The sequence below is a fragment of the Balaenoptera ricei genome, chromosome 18 (assembly GCF_028023285.1).
Source record: "Balaenoptera ricei isolate mBalRic1 chromosome 18, mBalRic1.hap2, whole genome shotgun sequence".
NCBI lineage: Eukaryota > Metazoa > Chordata > Mammalia > Artiodactyla > Balaenopteridae > Balaenoptera > Balaenoptera ricei.
In genome coordinates, this window is record NC_082656.1 from 13,535,560 (window position 1) to 13,553,406 (window position 17,847).

General features: G+C 35.1%; 1 protein-coding gene and 1 long non-coding RNA gene across 9 annotated transcripts in view; one reads left to right on the forward strand and one right to left on the reverse strand.

Annotated features, from left to right (window-relative positions):
• The window catches only part of LOC132352565 (uncharacterized), a 534,321-nt gene that overhangs the window by 451,074 nt on the left and 65,400 nt on the right, over nt 1–17,847 (forward strand). The gene's annotated exons all lie outside the window — the stretch shown is intronic.
• Nucleotides 16,052–17,847, reverse strand: part of TRPC4 (transient receptor potential cation channel subfamily C member 4) — a 166,481-nt gene continuing 164,685 nt past the window's right edge. The window contains exon 11 of the mRNA XM_059903117.1: nt 16,052–16,919. Within this exon, the coding sequence (XP_059759100.1) occupies nt 16,197–16,919 (723 nt within the window). The 3' untranslated portion in view covers nt 16,052–16,196. The remainder of the gene's footprint in view (nt 16,920–17,847) is intronic.

The window sequence follows — 17,847 nt, forward strand, 5'->3', positions numbered from 1 at the left end:
CTTCACCTACCAAACTTATTTATTAACAACCTTTATGAGTTACATTAGATGAAATATGTGTGAAAGTCTCCTGGTATAAGTAAGTGTTCGAAAATAGATTTCTTTTCTTTCCTTCATTTCTTTGTTAAAATTTCTGTAAAAACTGTGATTTTAAAAAACATTGAATTTATATGTATTTTACGATTCCTACTTCTTTGATTTATTGACAGAGGAAATTGGGGTGGTTAGTAAACTTGGAAGTGTGAAGGAACATTTCAAACTTTATTATAAAATATTTGTTAGGCATATCCTAATATCTCAAACACTGTTCTAGGCACTAGAATTAGGAGCGAACCAGATGGATAAAGCCCCTGCCTTATGGAGTGGTATTTTAGAGAGGAGGAGGCAGACAATAGACAGAGAAGGAACAAATAAACAATTTAATGGCTAGGAAAAAGTTTAGATAGTCTAATGATTTTTGAAGACTATAATAAAAATTGGGAGCTAGAAAATAACCTCATAAAAATTGCACTGGATCGATTAACATCTTTTGAATAAGCCTGTGTCACTGTCTTAACCAATCTCTTTTTTTTTCTTTCCTGGTTTTCAGCAACAATTTTTAAGGTACCAAAAAATGCTGATTTCAGTTAATGCTTTCACTCAACAAATGAATAAATCTACCATTATCTAGGACTCCTGGTTAGACTCTTTAAAAATTTTTTTAATTAGAAGAAGTTTTTAATTGAAGTATAATTTAGTTAATACAGTGTTGTGTTAGTTTCAAGTGTACAGCAAAGTAATTCGATTTTACATACAGACTCTTAATCTCTAATAAAACTTATTACATGCCTGCGCGCCTGGGCTAAGCTTCTCTCAGAAACACAATTAATCAAAGATAAGGCTGATTTTTCCCAGAAGGTATAGTAATGTGAGTAATGTTTCCACTCTCTTCCCAAATCCACCAGGAACTTGGAAAATCAATTATTTGAGGAAATTGTGCAACACACCGGAGCTGCCCTATTTTCTTTGTTCTTTTATTTTTTTAACATGTTTATTGGAGTATAATTGCTTTACATTGTTGTGTTAGTTTCTGCTGTATAACAAAGGAATCAGCTATACATATACCTATATCCCCATATCCCCTCCCTCTTGCATCTCCCTCCCACCCTCCCTATCCCACCCCTCTAGGTGGTCACAAAGCACCGAGCTGATCTCCCTGTGCTATGTGGCTGCTTCCCACTAGCTATCTATTTTACATTTGGTAGTGTATATATGTCCATGCCACTCTCTCACTTCGTCCCAGGTTACCCTTCCCCCTCCCTGTGTCCTCAACTCCATTCTCTACATCTGCAACTTTATTCCTGTCCTGCCCCTAGGTTTTTCAGAACCTTTTTTTTTTTTTTTTAGATTCCATATATTTGTGTTAGCATACAGTATTTGTTTTTCTCTTTCTGACTTACTTCACTGTGTATGACAGACTCTAGGTCCATCCATCTCACTACAAATAACTCAATTTTGTTTCTTTTTATGGCTGAGTAATATTCCATTGTATATATGTGCCACATCTTCTTTATCCATTCATCTGTTGATGGACACTTAGGTTGCTTCCATGACCTGGCTATTGTAAATAGTGCTGCAATGGACATTGTGGTACATGACTCTTTTTGAATTATGGTTTTCTCAGGGTATATGCCCAGTAGTGGGATTGCTGGGTCATATGGTAGTTCTATTTTTAGTTTTTTAAGGAACCTCCACACTGTTCTCCATAGTAGCTGTATCAATTTACATTGCCACCAACAGTGCAAGAGGGTTCCCTTTTCTCCACACCCTCTCCAGCATTTATTGTTTGTAGATTTTTTTGATGATGGCCATTCTGACCGGGGTGAGCTGACACTCATTGCAGTTTTGATTTGCAGTTCTCTAATGATTAGTGATGTTGAGCATCCTTTCATGTGTTTGTTGGCAATCTTTATTCCTTCTTTGGAGAAATGTCTATTTAGGTCTTCTGCCCATTTTTGGATTGGGTTGTTTGTTTTTCTGATATTGAGCTGCATGAGCTGCTTGTATATTTTGTAGATTAATCCTTTGTCAATTGCTTCATTGGCAAATATTTTCTCCCATTCTGAGGGTTGTCTTTTCGTCTTGTTTATGGTTTCCTTTGCTGTGCAAAAGCTTTTAAGTTTCATTCGGTCCCATTTGTTTATTTTTGTTTTTATTTCCCTTTTTCTAGGAGGTGGGTCAAAAAGGATCTTGGTGTGATTTATGTCATAGAATGTTCTGCCTACATTTTCCTCTAAGCATTTTATAGTGTCTGGCCTTATATTTAGGTCTTTAATTGATTTTGAGTTTATTTTTGTGTATGGTGTTAGGAAGTGTACTAATTTCATTCTTTTACATGTAGCTGTGCAGTTTTCCCATCACCACTTATTGAAGAGGCTGTCTTTTCTCTATTGTATACTCTTGCCTCCTTTATCAAAGATAAGGTGACCATATGTGTGTGGGTTTATCTCTGGGTTTTCTATCCTGTTCCATTGATCTATATTTCTGTTTTTGTGTCAGTACCATACTGTCTTAATTACTGTAGCTTTGTAGTATAGTCTGAAGTCCATGAGCCTGATTCCTCCAGCTCCGTTTTTCTTTCTCAAGAGTGCTTTGGCTGTTCAGGGTCTTTTGTGTCTCCATACAAATTGTGAATTTTTTTGTTCTAGTTCTGTGAAAAATGCCATTGGTAGTTCCATAGGGATTGCATTGAATCTGTCAATTGCTTTGGGTAGTATAGTCATTTTCACAATGTTGATTCTTCCAATCCAAGAACATGGTATATCTTTCCATCTCTTTGTGTCATCTTTAATTTCTTTCATCCGTGTCTTATAGTTTTCTGCATACAGGTCTTTTGTCTCCTTAAGTAGGTTTATTCCTAGGTATTTTATTCTTTTTGTTGCAGTGGTAAATAGGGTGTTTCCTTAATTTTTCTTTCAGATTTTTCAGCATTAGTGTATAGGAATGCAAGAGATTTCTGTGCATTAATTTTGTATTCTGCTACTTTACCAAATTCATTGATTAGCTCTAGTAGTTTTTGGTAGCATCTTTAGGATTCTCAATGTATAGTATCATGTCATCTGCAAACAGTCACAGTTTTACTTCTTCTTTTCCAATTTGGATTCCTTTTATTTCTTTTTCATCTCTGATTGCTGTGGCTAAAGCTTCCAAAACTGTGTTGAATAATAGTGGTGAGAGTGGGCAGCCTTGTCTTGTTCTGATCTTAGTGGAAATGGTTTCAATATTTCACCATTTAGAAAGATATTGGCTGTGGGTTTGTCATATATGGCCTTTATTATGTTGAGGTAAGTTCCCTCTATGCCTAGTTTCTGGAGAGTTTTTATCATAAATGGGTGTTGAATTTTGTCAAAAGCTTTTTCTGCATCTATTGAGTTGATCATATGTTTTTTCTCCTACAATTTGTTAATATGGTGTATCACATTGATTGATTTTAGTATATTGAAGAATCCTTGCATTCCTGGGATAAACCTGACTTGATCATGGTGTATGATCCTTTAATGTGCTGCTGGATTCTGTTTGCTAGTATTTTGTTGAGGATTTTTGCATCTATGTTCATCAGTGATATTGGCCTGTAGTTTTCTTTTTTCTTTTGACATCTTTGTCTGGTTTTGGTAACAGGGTGATGATGGCCTTGTAGAATGAGTTTGGGAGTGTTCCTCCCTCTGCTATATTTTGGAAGAGTTTGAGAAGGATAGGTGTTAGCTCTTCTCTAAATGTTTGATAGAATTCGCCTGTGAAGCCATCTGGCCCTGGTCTTTTGTTTGTTGGAAGATTTTTAATCACCGTTTCAATTTCAGTGCTTGTGATTGGTCTGTTTATATTTTCTTTTTCTTCCTGGTTCAGTCTTGGAAGGTTGTGTTTTTCTAGAATCTGTCCATTTCTTCCAGGTTGTCCATTTTATTGGCATACAGTTGCTTGTAGTAATCTCTCATGATCCTTTGTATTTCTGCAGTGTCAGTTGTTACTTCTCCTTTTTCATTTCTTATTCTGTTGATTTGAGTATTCTCCCTTCTTTTCTTGATGAGTCTGGCTAATGGTTTATCAATTTTGTTTATCTTACCAAAGAATCAGCTTTTAGTTTTATTGATCTTTGCTATTGTTGCCTTCATTTCTTTTTCATTTATTTCTGATCTGGTCTTTATGACTTCTTTCCTTCTGTTAACTTTGGGCTTTTTTTGTTCTTCTTTCTCTAATTGCTTTAAGTGTAAGGTTAGGGTTTTTTTTGAGATTTTCCTTGTTTCTTGAGGTAGGATTGTATTGCTATAAACTTCCCTCTTAGAACTTCTTTTGCTGCATCCCATTGGTTTTGGGCCATCGTGTTTTCATTGTCATTTGTTTCTAGGTATTTTTTGATTTCCCCTTTGATTTCTTCAGTGATCTCTTGGTTATTTGGTAGCGTATTGTTTAGCCTCTGTGTGTTTGTATTTTTTACAGTTTTTTTCCTGTAATTGATATCTAGTCTCATAACATTGTCATGGAAGCAACCTAAGTGCTCACTGACAGATGAATGGATAAAGAAGATGTGGCACATACAGACAATGGAATATTACTCAGCCATAAAAATAAATGAAATTGAATTATTTGTAGTGAGGTGGATGGGCCTAGAGTCTGTCATACAGAGTGAAGTAAATCAGAAAGAGAAAAACAAATCCGTATGCTAACACATATGTATGGAATCTAAAAAAGAAAAAAAAAAAAGGTCATCAAGAACCTAGGGGCAAGACAGGAATAAAGATGCAGACCTACTAGAGAATAAACTTGAGGATACGGGGAGGGGGAAGGGTAAGCTGGGACAAAGTGGGAGAGTGGCATGGACATATATACACTACCAAACGTAAAATAGATAGCTAGTGGGAAGCAGCCGCATAGCACAGGGAGATCAGCTCGGTGCTTTGTGACCACCTAGAGGGGTGGGATAGGGAGGGTGGGAAGGAGGGAGATGCAACAGGGAAGAGATATGGGGACATATGTATATGTATAACTGATTCACTTTGTTATAAAGCAGAAACTACCACACACATTGTAAAGCAATTATACTCCAATAAAGATGTTAAAAAAAAAGAGGGTAGATATCATGTTAAGTGTTCTTACATGAATAAATAAATTAATAAATCAATTAAAAAAAGAAGAATCATGTAAGAGATTTCTAAACTACTATAAAGTAACAATAATCAAAATGGTTTGGTAACAGTACAAGGATAAACATATATCTCAATGAAATAGAGTTGAGAGTCAAGAAATAATTCCACACATACATGTGTGGTCAACTGATTTTTGACAAGAGTACCATGACATTTTGATGAGGAAAGAATAGTATTTTCAACAAACTATGCAGAGGTACAGAGGTAACTGGTTAACATCTTACTAACCAGAATAAAGTTGGACCCTTATCTCACTGCATATTTAAAAATTAACCCCAGATGGATCAATGACCTAAACATGATAGCTAAAACTATAAAAATTTTACAAGAAAACATTTGGCTAAGTATTCATGACATTTTCACTAGATTCTTAGATATGACACCAAAAGCATATGCCACAAAAGAAAAATAGATAAATTGGACTTCATCAAAATTAAAATTTTTTGTGCTTCACAAGATACCACCAGTAAAGTGAAAATATAACCCATAGAGAGGTTGAAAATATTTGCAAGTCATATATATGATAAGGGATTTGTATGTACAATGTATTAAGAACTCTTAAGATTCAATAATAAAAGACAAATAACCCAATTAAGAATGGGCAAAGAATCTGAATTGATATTTCTCCAAGGAAGTTATATCAATGGCCAGGAAGCACATGAAGAGATGCTCAACACCATAAGTTATCAGGGAAATGCAAATCAAAACCACATAAGATACCACTTCACACCCACTAGGATGGCTAGAATAAAAAACTTTAGAGAAAGAATGTTGATGAGGAAGTGAAGAAATCAGAATTCTCATACACTGTTGGTGGGAATATAAATGGTGCAGCCACTGTTGAAAACCGTCTTGGCAGTTCGTCAAACAATTACATGTAAAGTTACCGTATGGCCTAGGAATCCCACACCTAGATACCTACTTAAAGGAAATGAAAACATATGTCTACACAAACCTTAAATACAAAAGTTTATAGCAGCATTATTTATAATAGCCAAAAGGTGGAAACAACTCAATGCTCATCAGCAAACAAATGGATAAAAACAAAATGTATATATATAGAATGGAATGTTACTTAGCCATACAAAGAAATGAAGTACTGATGCATTTTACAACATGGATGAGCCTGGGAAACATTATACCAAGTGAAAGAAGTCAGTCACAAAACATCGAATATGTGATCAAATTCATATGAAATTCCAGACTAGGAAATCTATAGTGACAGAAAGGAAATTAGTGGTTGCTTAGGGTTGGAGAGGAGTGGGGTGGGAAGATAGGTCGGTGATAGATAAAGGGTACAGAGTTTCTTTTCGAGGTGATGAAAATTTTCTAAAATCGGCTGTGGTGACGATTGCACATATCTGTGAATATACTAAAAACCATTGAATTTTGCACTTTAAATGAATGAATTATATGGTATGTGGATTATATCTCAATAAAACTATTAAAAGAGATAATTACTCTTCAGATGATGAAGTAACCTGAAAATTTATTATGATTAAATATAAAGCTTTTTGAAAGATAAAATGTAAAACTAATTAGAATTTCATTGACTTGTTTGGCTTTAGAAAACTTGAGGAAAAATGACCCATTTATCTCCTGCAGATTGGAGGTTAGGCTATTTAAAACCATTAAGCGAAATTCTAAAAAAAAAAAAAAAAAAAAAAAATCCTCTTTTTCAGAATTGAAAGGACTCACTTCTCTTTAATTCTGTAGTGCAAATGTGATGATTTCCGCATCTCTTTCCATCTCTACTTCAAGAGAATTTTGTCATGACAAACTCCTACATGAAATTCTTTAATGACTTCCAATTGTACCCAGGATAAAAACCAACTTCTTCATAACTATTACTCATCTTTAGGAACTGACGTAGACAACTCTTGTTCTCTTTACCCATGCTGGGTTGGGTGCTCCCCCAGATGCTCCCCAGAGACAACATCATGCTCATCAGACTGCATTGTTATTTCCAGAAGATTAACGTTTTTTTAGTTCAGTGACTCTTTGGTTTATTTTTTAATTCTCAGCATGTATTGCAATGCCTGTCACAAAACGTGTGCTTAATCAATGTTTGCGAGTGAAGGAATAATTTTTGCAAAAGGCAGTTTACTCGGTGACTGGGTAAAAATACGAAGATGCTATTTGATCAACTTATCACCAATTAAATAATTTTTTCTAGGCATGAAATTAAAAACTACATCTATTCTGTATTTCTTATTACATTTCTACCACAAAGAAAACTAAAATACATACCTCATTTAACAAAATAGTGTCTTTTCACATGGCTTGCTGGATGATGAAGAGAAAGAAATCCAGCCTATAAACCCTGACTGCTAAGCACCAGCTGTCTGGAGAACAATACTGTTTCTAATGTCTTACACTGTGAAACATTAAGTGAGATTTTCCAGACTTGACTTTGTGAGCTCCTCTAGAAGGTATACTACATCTTTCTATCCCTGTTGTCTGCCACAGGGCTGAATCTCTAACTGTGTGGAGGGCAATAGGAAATGATAGAAAGTAAAAGCAAAATTAACGATCTACATCACCTTATGAATTGAGTTACAATTTCCAAATTTGTGCTTTGTAAAGTGGCAACTTTGAATTTTATTGGAAAAGAATTCCAACTGTTTCCATTGCTTAAGCAATTCAGTTACTTGCCATATTTCCATTAGAGAATCAAAATATTGGGGTATTATATAAATCATAATGATTCAGCCAAAATTCTAGTCCCTATTTTTTATTTTAGTTATTAGTGATAATTTTTCTTTCTAATGCAAGCCTGAGAAATGATTTTAATTAACATGGGAATTTTATGCCACACTGTTTATCATCTAATCATTATTTTTTTGTGTGCACTAAATTTCTTTGTTTAATGTGTCATGTACATTCTCATGTAGTTTTAATTTCATTATTCTAGTTTTACTAAGTTTACATTAATGATACATTACGTTTTTTATATCCAAATTATTCATTTGTTGTTGGTGGTGTTCACTGTTAAAGCCAAAAAGAAGCATTTTAAACAAATGATTGGTAATTTTAATGGTGCATACATACTAGCTTCAAATTTAGTGATTGTTCTTCAGAAAGTAGAGGGTTAGATCATATTTCAGCAATCCCAGGCTTTTTCAAACAGCAATTGGATTTCATGAATGGGTGCATTTGAAAATTTTTTGTGTTTCTGGTTTTCAGTCTCATCACAGCAGTTTTTCTCATTCTATATTGCTTTTCCATCTGATTCAGGAAGTTGGGAGAAATGCAATGGAATTGAAATAGTTTGAGTTTTTTTTCAAACTTCAGAAAAGTCTGGCTATAATTTCTGAGTAACTAAGTCAGTTGTTATGTCATAAAAATGATTTACTAAACTTTCTTTTTGTCACCTCAGTTTCACTACTACCTGCATGTTTACCTGTCCACAATCCTTTTCTTCATTATCTCTCTATGTATGTGATCTCACTCCTCAAGATGACTTTTTTTCCATAAATCTACATAAAGTACTTGGAAAAAATAGAAAAAATAATATTGTTAGATATAAAACATAGTACAAAATGTAACATTATAAAGATTTTAGAAAAAAAGAACTGGAGAAGATCTTCATGATCTAGCCTGGACAAAGGCTTCTTAGAATTGCCGTAAAACATAAGACTGAACATTTGCACTTAATTAAAATTTTGCTCTGCAAAAAACCCCATTAAGAAGCTAAAAAGATGAGTTACAGATTGGGAGAAAATATTTGCAAAACACGTATCTGACAAAAGAATGGCATCTAGAATATAAAAAGAACTCTCAAAAAACTAAGCATTAAGAAAAAAGCACATAAATAATGTGATTAGAAAGTGTACAAAAGACATATACATATATTTCACCATGATGACATACAGATGACAAATAAGCACAAGAAAAGTTGTTCAACACATTAGGCATCAGGGGAATGCAAATTAAAACCACAATGAGACATCATTGCACAACTATCAGAATACATAAAATAAAAATTGGTGACAGCACCAAATGCTAGCAAAAATGCAGAGAAACTGACTCACTCATACATTGCTGGTGAGTATGTAAAATGGTACAGCCATGCCAGGATACTATGGCTGTTTCTTATAAAACTAAGTATGCAACTACCATACTACCCAGCAATTACTGTTCTGGTCACGCCAAAACCTGTTTATGAATATTCATTGCAGCTTTATTTGTAATAGACAAAAACTGGAAACAGCCCAGATGTCCTTCAATGGGTGAAATGCTAAACAAATCGTGGTACATCCACACCATGGAATAAGACTTAGCAGTAAAAAAGGAACAAACTACTAATAGTGTAACACCTTGGATGAATCCTCAGAGAATTATGTTGAGTGAAAACCACTAATCCCCAAAGGTTGCATACCATATGATTCCACATATATAACAATCTTGAAATGACACAATTACAAAAATGGAGAACAAGTTAGATTCTCAGGGGTTTGGAATTGAGGTGGGGTGGTTAGGAAATGGATGTGGTTAAACAAAAGGCAATACCAGGTATCCTGGTAGCCATGGAAATGTTCTGTATCTTGACTATGGCTGTGGATACAAAAACCTATACATGTGATAAAATTGTACAGAACTAAATACACACACAAGCCCAGCTACGTAAGTACAAGTAAAACTGCAGAAATCTGAATAAGATTGGTGGATTATACCTACATCAGTATTATGCAGTATTGTACTATAGATTTGAAAGATGTTTCTGTTGAGGGGAAAATGGGTAAATTGTACGTGAAATTTCTCTGTATTATTTCTTACAACTTCATATGAATCTATAAAGGTCTGAAAAAAATTTTAAGTTTAATTAAAAATAAAACAGAAGAAATAAGCATTCACTGAATATTTTATGGTGTCTATTTTCGCCCACATTTCCACTTTCCTATTTATTTGGTACTTAGAACTTTAGAAAGATGACTTAGCATTGTTCAGTATTTTAGAGATCGATGGGACATTTTCATCCAGAAATTTCAAATATCAGCAGATGAAGTCTGAATGAGTGAACTACCCAATTTGTGGTCACTCCACAGCAGCTATGAAAACATGCCAGCTTCCTGCCTTCTTCCAGGCCACAGGGCATTTTGCATTGTGAATGCTGAAGCAACACGGTGAGTTATTTCCTGAGAGTAAATTAAACCTCTCTAAGTAGTTGACGGTCTGAAAGGAAGTCAGTGCAGATAAACTCTTACTCCCAGAGTGGGGAAGCCTAGATCATTATCTTCAGGCTCAGGAAAAGATAATCTTTAAGGAAAAAGACGTTTGGTAAAACAATTAGACCTAAAGGCAACCATAAAAACAATAGATTAGAATTAATTAAAATCCTATATTAAAGAAAATTCTTTAAAGTTATAAATTTTTAATCCAATTATGATCCAAGCCTGGAAGAACAGTATTTGCAAATGTTGGGGAAAGAGAAATATTGTCTTAAATAGCGAAAAGAAGTCCAGCATGGCTGAAGCTTAAAGTGTACGAAAGAATGATGCTGAGAAATGATGCTGGTACCATCAAGTGGGGCCACTTTATTCAGGTCCTGCTGTGGAATCTGCACTTAAACACAAGGGAAATAGAGAGCTCTGCAAGACTGAACAGAGAGAAAAGTGAGCATATTTGCCTTTCAAAATACCTCATCGTCGTCGTTTCTCAAGTACTCCTCAAAATCTCGCGTTTGACCCAATAAGTAGCTCTTCCAAAGAGCTTTTAGAATAGCCTATGAATGTGTTTCGAAAGGTAAAATAGCTAGTGAAGGACTTTCTTTGAATGGATTAAAATGTCTCTGCTATATTAAATGGCTCTACAAAAGGCTTCCATGATACCCTGCTTGATGAAAAACAAACAAGTAGCTAAGTTATACATATAGTATAATCCCATTCTTGATAAAAACAACAAAAACCCATAACCTGTATGTATTCATATATTAATATATTTGCAAAGGTGAAGAAAAACATATGAAAAACAGAAAAGTATTAGCAGTGATTCCATAAGGAAATTGGGAATCAATGAGAGACGACAAATTTTAGCCCAGCCACATCAACGTTTTCTGAGCAGTTGAATGTATAAGCTTTACCCATGAAATTCAAATGAAGGAAATACATGAATTGAGTGAAACAAATAGCACCACTGTCCAAGAGAAATGTACTGCAAATTACACATGCAAGTCACAAAGGTATTTTTAAATCTTGTGGTAGCTCCATTAAAAAAAAGAAATGTGGAACTAATTTCATTAGTATATTTTAACCCAATGCATCCAAAATATTCTCATTTCAACATGTAACCAATATAAATATTAATATTTTACATTGTTTTCACACTAAGTCTTTGAAATCTGGTATGTGCTTTACATTTACAACCACATTTCAAGTGCTTAGTAACCATATGTAGATAGTAGCTATGATGTTGGACAGGGCAGCTCTAATGGAAACTGATGGTTTTGCTACTGGTGAATTTCTCTGGCAGTGAAGCGACAGCCACACTGTTTGTCAGCTCAGTGAAGGCATGGCCATATCTAGCCCTGGTCCCATGGTCTCAGTCTTGGTTCTGCTTCATATTTTCCAGCTCTATCCTGTATCAGTTAAGAAGGTTTAATATTAGTCAATACATTTTATTATTACCAGTGTGCACATAGAATTGTCACAAAATCTACAGGTTGAAGTGAAAGTACTGAACAGTGTATTTTTAGAAAACAGTAAGAAACCAGCTTTAAAAAAAAATCTGTGAACACAGTTTTGTAGGGGAAAAATGGTAATATGATATTAACTCAAAATTTTAGCCATTGAAAATTTGAACGACTATAAATATTTTCTACTGAAGGAGAGGGCAAAGAAGAAATAATTCCACAAAAATAAAAATTCATTAGCCAAGACTTTTATGACCTGGTGTCTTATCAGAATATCTAGATGAAGAGTTTTTTCTTTAAGCTCCCACTCAACCACTGAGTAGCTGGGTAAATTTGAAAATTGCCATAAATGCCCTGAGCCTTAGTTTCTCCAGTTATATATGGAGAACTAATATTTAATATGGTTTTCAAATTTTACAAAAGTCACGTGATAACACTATATAAACAAAATGCCTTGTAATATATTCTGAAATAATTAGAATAAAATTTTTGAAGTTGAATTTATGGAGACTACCACCTATTTTAAATTTCTAAATTCTACAGTTACTGGACAGTCTGAATTTTGGAGACTATAGGACAAGAAAAAGATACAATAAGGCTAAACTGAAGAAATAATTTTCAAAATGGGGAAATAGAGTCATAAACTTGGCTTTTAAAAAATTTGAGTCATTGTAAAACCATCCATGTGTCATACTTACAGAGACACATGGATGGTTTTTGCTAGGCTGATTTTTTGGGTTACTACCTAAACTGTTGAAACTGACAGATGTCTAAACTGTAGAAATTCTGCTGCAAACACAATGCGCAAATAAGTGAGAATGAACAGATTTCAGTGCTTGATGTCTGGTCTTCAACAGATAGTCATGGGACTGGACAATCATTCACTCAATCAAATCACAGAATTATGAAGGGTTATTGAACAGTAGAAGAGTGCATTTTTATGCCACTGGTTATCTATATTCCTTCCACATTGGCTGAAAAATTGACTGCTTCTTTGAGAATAATATGATAAATTTACTACCCTTAACTCTTCATCAAATTTTTCTTTATACTCCAACAGTTACCCAGGAAATTTCATTGTTTGGGTTTGTGTGCTTGATGACTGAAATATGTCAAGTTGCTATCCAGGTCAAGGCAAGAAAGTGAATATGCTTTCACAGTATTTTAATTGCCAGCCCGTAAATAAAATATCTAATTTAAGAAATTTTGATATACAAATATCCAACTTATGAAACAGTTACATTTTGAGGAGGATTATCACTTTGAAAAATAATTCATCATTTTACAAAATAATTCACCACCATTATTTCTTTTTTTACAGAGCTAGTTCCCTACTGAAGTTAATATAGATTTATTTACACAGATATTTTCAGGAATACATTCATCACAAACAGTGGAGTGCATCTTTATAGCATTCTTTCTTGTAAATGGATTTTCCAAAACATATCAATGGTTAAGTGAAGTGCTATGAACTGCACCTAATTCTACTAAAGTTATAGTGAATTTTCTAGATCTTTTTCCACCCAACCCTGGCAATAAATAAGTAAATAAATAAAGGTGAGCAACAAGAAGATCAAGAGGGCATGAAGACAAGATACATTATTTACACAAATCGAAGCATGATGTCAAATCTCTCTCTGGTGTTTAGGAATTTCTGTTGATAGAAATATGAATAGAAATCAGAAGCAGCCTCAAATTACTCACTTAAAAAACTTAAAAACACATCATCCCTTTACTTTGCAATTCTGCTGTTGTTTTATGTTTTCTTATTCTTTCCCTGCTGTTCCTCTTCATTAACACTACCTAATATCACTACATATTTAGAATAATATCCAATTCTAGGATATCCAGTACAAGCAATATCCAATATTTTGTTTAAACTCATAAATACCTCTGTCAGTGACATCCGAGGATTGTTAGAAACCATCATTTCTGGAACACTGAAAAGCAGGGTGTTAACCTGCTCCGAAGAAATCCTTCTGCTATCACCATGTTTACCTGTAAAACATCAGCACCCTAACCTGATATAAATAAGCTACTGGGAAAAAATTTTTGGTTGCTTTTATTGTTGTTGGTGTTATTGGAAGGAACAGAGGAAATTTGGAATTAAATTTCTGGTAAAGTATGTATCATGGTGATATATATGATGTTTACCGTTGGGGGGAAAATATACACACACAACAGAGGCAGCAAAAAAGGAATCATTGGAAAATACCGCACGTATTGAGAGTATGACTACAATTCCCCTACTACTATATGTCTGACTTAGAACAACTCGAGTATTTCACTGTCTCCCAGGGCTTATTCTGAGTCCTAACATATTTGAGATAAAGGTGTTCCTGAAGCAGTCAGAACATTCATTAGGCTTATTGTGTTTCTCTAAACCTCCCTGGCCCATTCCTAAATCCCTAGGACAAAATCCAGATTTAGGAATGAGCAGCATGTCAGTGCCTTTGGCTTTCCTGAAAACTAAAATCTAATATTTCAAGTTGAATTCTGATATCCCATATCAAATCCATTTTAAAAACTCTATTAACTTCTATAATGTAATTGTCTAAAGAGTCAAATACATTACCTCTTTAATTTTGCATATTCCTTTTGCTTTACAAGAAGGGACACAAATTTATGGAGTTTACCAAACTCATTCTCTCAAACTGTAGCATTTCAGAAGTGGCAACAGTAACGTCTATGTGTACACACTGTTTTGCTTGGTCTCCGTTCTGAGAGGCAGTACAATAAAGCAGTCAAGGGCGTGGCCTTGAAGGACTCATCATGGCTTCATCACTAGCTGTGCACCTCAGCTTAGTTAGTGCTTGCCTCGATTTCCTCATCCAAAGAAGTGGGGATAAGAATAGTAGCTACTTCAGAGGGTTGTCACGAGCAGTACATGTGTGTTAGTACACGCATAGCACATAAGACAGTGGCTGGCATTGCTATCGCTGTTAGTCCTTATTTTTGACGTACGGTAATCAGAAACTGGGTTTTGTAATACTACGCAGTTTTTGGTCAATGCTAAATCATATGTGATTTGTCTAGTCCATGGAGGTAATATTTGACGAAACAAACTCAGCATGTTTCTGTTGATTTGAAATAAATGCTATTGCATGTGGTGAGGAAAATTCTATTTCCATGGTGGCTTAAATAGATACAAGTTATAGAATTTAAATTTTAAGTAGTTGCCAGCACCTTTTTTGATATTAGGTGAAAACACTTCCTTTCCCGTGAATGAGTATAATATAAGGTAAATTACCTTATAAACAAGAGAAGAAACAAGCAATGAAGATTTGTCCCCATGGGGAAAACTGTATATCTATACCTGCTGTTAAAATTAATAATGATTTTTGGGTGATTTTAATTCTAAAGAAATACCAGTCACTGGGGTAAAGAAGAAGAAACTACTAGGTTTCTGTACTTCTTTTGAATTACAAAAATGTTGCACTGATGGAAAATAGGATTTAGCTTTGCTTAGATTTAGATTATTAGAATGAATTCATTTTCATCTGGATGTTATGAACATGCAGTCATCTCGCTTTGTTTAAGGTGCTTAAATTGTTCCAATTTATTGTTATTCTTTTCTAGAACTTTGGCACATTTTTGAAATTCCCTTATTCACAAAGCCTCATATTTATACTGATTGGTAAGTGAATCTGAAAAAGGTCATTAAAAAAAACAACATTGAAATAAAAATTATTTTCTGACAAAATGCCATTAAAAATCATCAGTCATCAACATTTATTAAGACGAACATTTCCTTTACTTACTGCAAGGAAAAACTGGGCAACCTAAAACTCTAGAAATTATACCTGACTTTCATTTTAAAAGTCTGAGCTTGACTCTGTGAGAAGGAGGCTTGTTTGCTTAAACTGTGTATGATAATGTTTTACATGTTCTTAAAAAAAAATTGGATAATATTTGTGTTTTAAAGCCAAACTGTAGGGCTGAGTGAAAAGTCCTTGCTGAGTAACCATCTCTAGAGACCCTAAAAAATTGTGAAAAGCTCTAATATTTCAGCTACATTGTTTTTTGCATATAAAAATATCTATTATAGGAGTCAACTAGCACATATATTGAGTCACATTTGTTTTAATTGAAAAAGAGAGCTAAAAATTTCCTGTAAGTTATTGCAACAGTACAAGAATACAATGTGCATCTATTTATTAACAACAACAACAAATTGTAAAACAAATTGTGAAAGCAAAAGCGGGCTACAAAACAAGGGTGTTTGATAGCCTTTGCCTTATTTAAACATGACACGTCAATACGCCCCAGTTGATAAATGCTATAAAGTGTACGTTAGCATTGGCTCATTCACCTTTAAACATCCCCCACCCAGTGCACTATGGAAAATGTGTGTTATGGATGAGAAATGCTTCCTCCGTCAAGTATCACAATCTTGTGGTCACGTAATCTTCGTGGGTGACCATGTCTGTGAGGTTTGCCTCGTAGTCTACACTGCAGTCCTCTTCCTTTGAGTGTTTCTCCTTTGGTATGATTGGAACCGTGTCCTCCACCACCACCTTCTCTGACTTGAACGAACACACTCTCTTGCCCACCTGTAAACCCAGGGAATCCGTATTTCTTTCTCGATGATCTACTAATATACACTGTTCGCTGAGACCAGGGATGTTCAAGTCACCCCGGGAAGCTAACCCTCGAGATTCCAGTTGGATGTTTGTCTCTAGTGGTGCTTCAGCTTGTTGACGAGCCACCTCTTCTGAAACGGAGAAGATTTGGTTTGCATTTTGCTCGGCAGCGTGTTGTTTTGATCGTCTATGAAATAACCCGAAGTTTTTGATATCGGTCACAAAATTCACTTTTCTCTGCTTCTCCCTCGGTGGCTCCTGCACCACCAGGGCGGAGCCGTTGCTGATGGTGTGTCTTTCGGAGGCGATCGCTGCTGATCGTGGGTGAATCAGGGTGGTTAAGTCGAAGAGGCTAAAGTTCTTTTTCTTGTCCTTGCTACTACCTTCGTTATCACTCTTTTCATCCGAGTCTGCGGAGTTAGAAGAATCCTTCGTGCCCTGAGCAGATTGGACCGTAGAGAGTTTGCTTCCTCTTAGTAACCCCAGGACTTCAAAGCGGAAGCTAGAAATGTCTTGCTTTAGTTCCTAAGTGAAATGGAAAACGACGAAATTAGTCTGTGACCTAAACAAATAAACGTTAGGAAACATCATCTGCTTGTTTCACATATGGATCTGACATGTCTTCATTCATTTTTGAGAGCTAGGCGTCCACTCTGTGGTGGTTCTGTTTAGAATTGTTAGTTTTCCCAGGGGCACTTGTATCTATTTGTTATCTCCTAATTTCCCCATGGGAGTTCTGTAGTAATTGGAGACTTCCTAAGGTTGATGTAAAAAGAAACAGGAAGAGTTGTCTTTCCCACCACTCTGTGGTGGAGTATGTTGGGTTTCTTTGGAACTACAGTTTCAAATTCTTTCTCTCCAAAATATTCATCTGCTTTCAAGTCATCTTACATTCTCTCAGGGACATTTTGCTGTCCAAGGGGATATCTAAAACAAAATAATTAAAGTGGAGTCTACCCTCCCAAGAGTTGGCAGTTAGTTTCAATTGTTTATTACCTTGGAGTTGATTTTATCCCAACCTCTGGGGATAAAAAATCAGCCACTAAATCCTGGGAATTGATTCAGAACACACAGCACTTCCTAGATTCATCCCTTTATCTTTTGGGGCAGCTGAATTCTCAGTCCTAACCTGCTGGTAGCCTTGTGGTGGCCTCCTGCCTCCAGTCCGTCTCCCAAAGCATCAGGAGTCGTTTAACTCCAAGATTCAGAGGTGTGACAGCAAAGAACGTTTTGGATCCTAGCCAACTTTCAATCTGTGCTTTAAGTTTTGCAATTTCTCTCTCTTCTTACCTAACTGGCTGCTTATATTTATTCTCTGTTAAGCCTGCTGTTTTTCTTTGTCAAAGGTCTCCTGTAGGGTTTTTTATTTGTTTGTTTTTGCCTATGAGATCTTACTGACTTTAGTCAGTCTTCCAAAATCTCTAGCAACTCATGCAGGCTAACAAAGGCATTT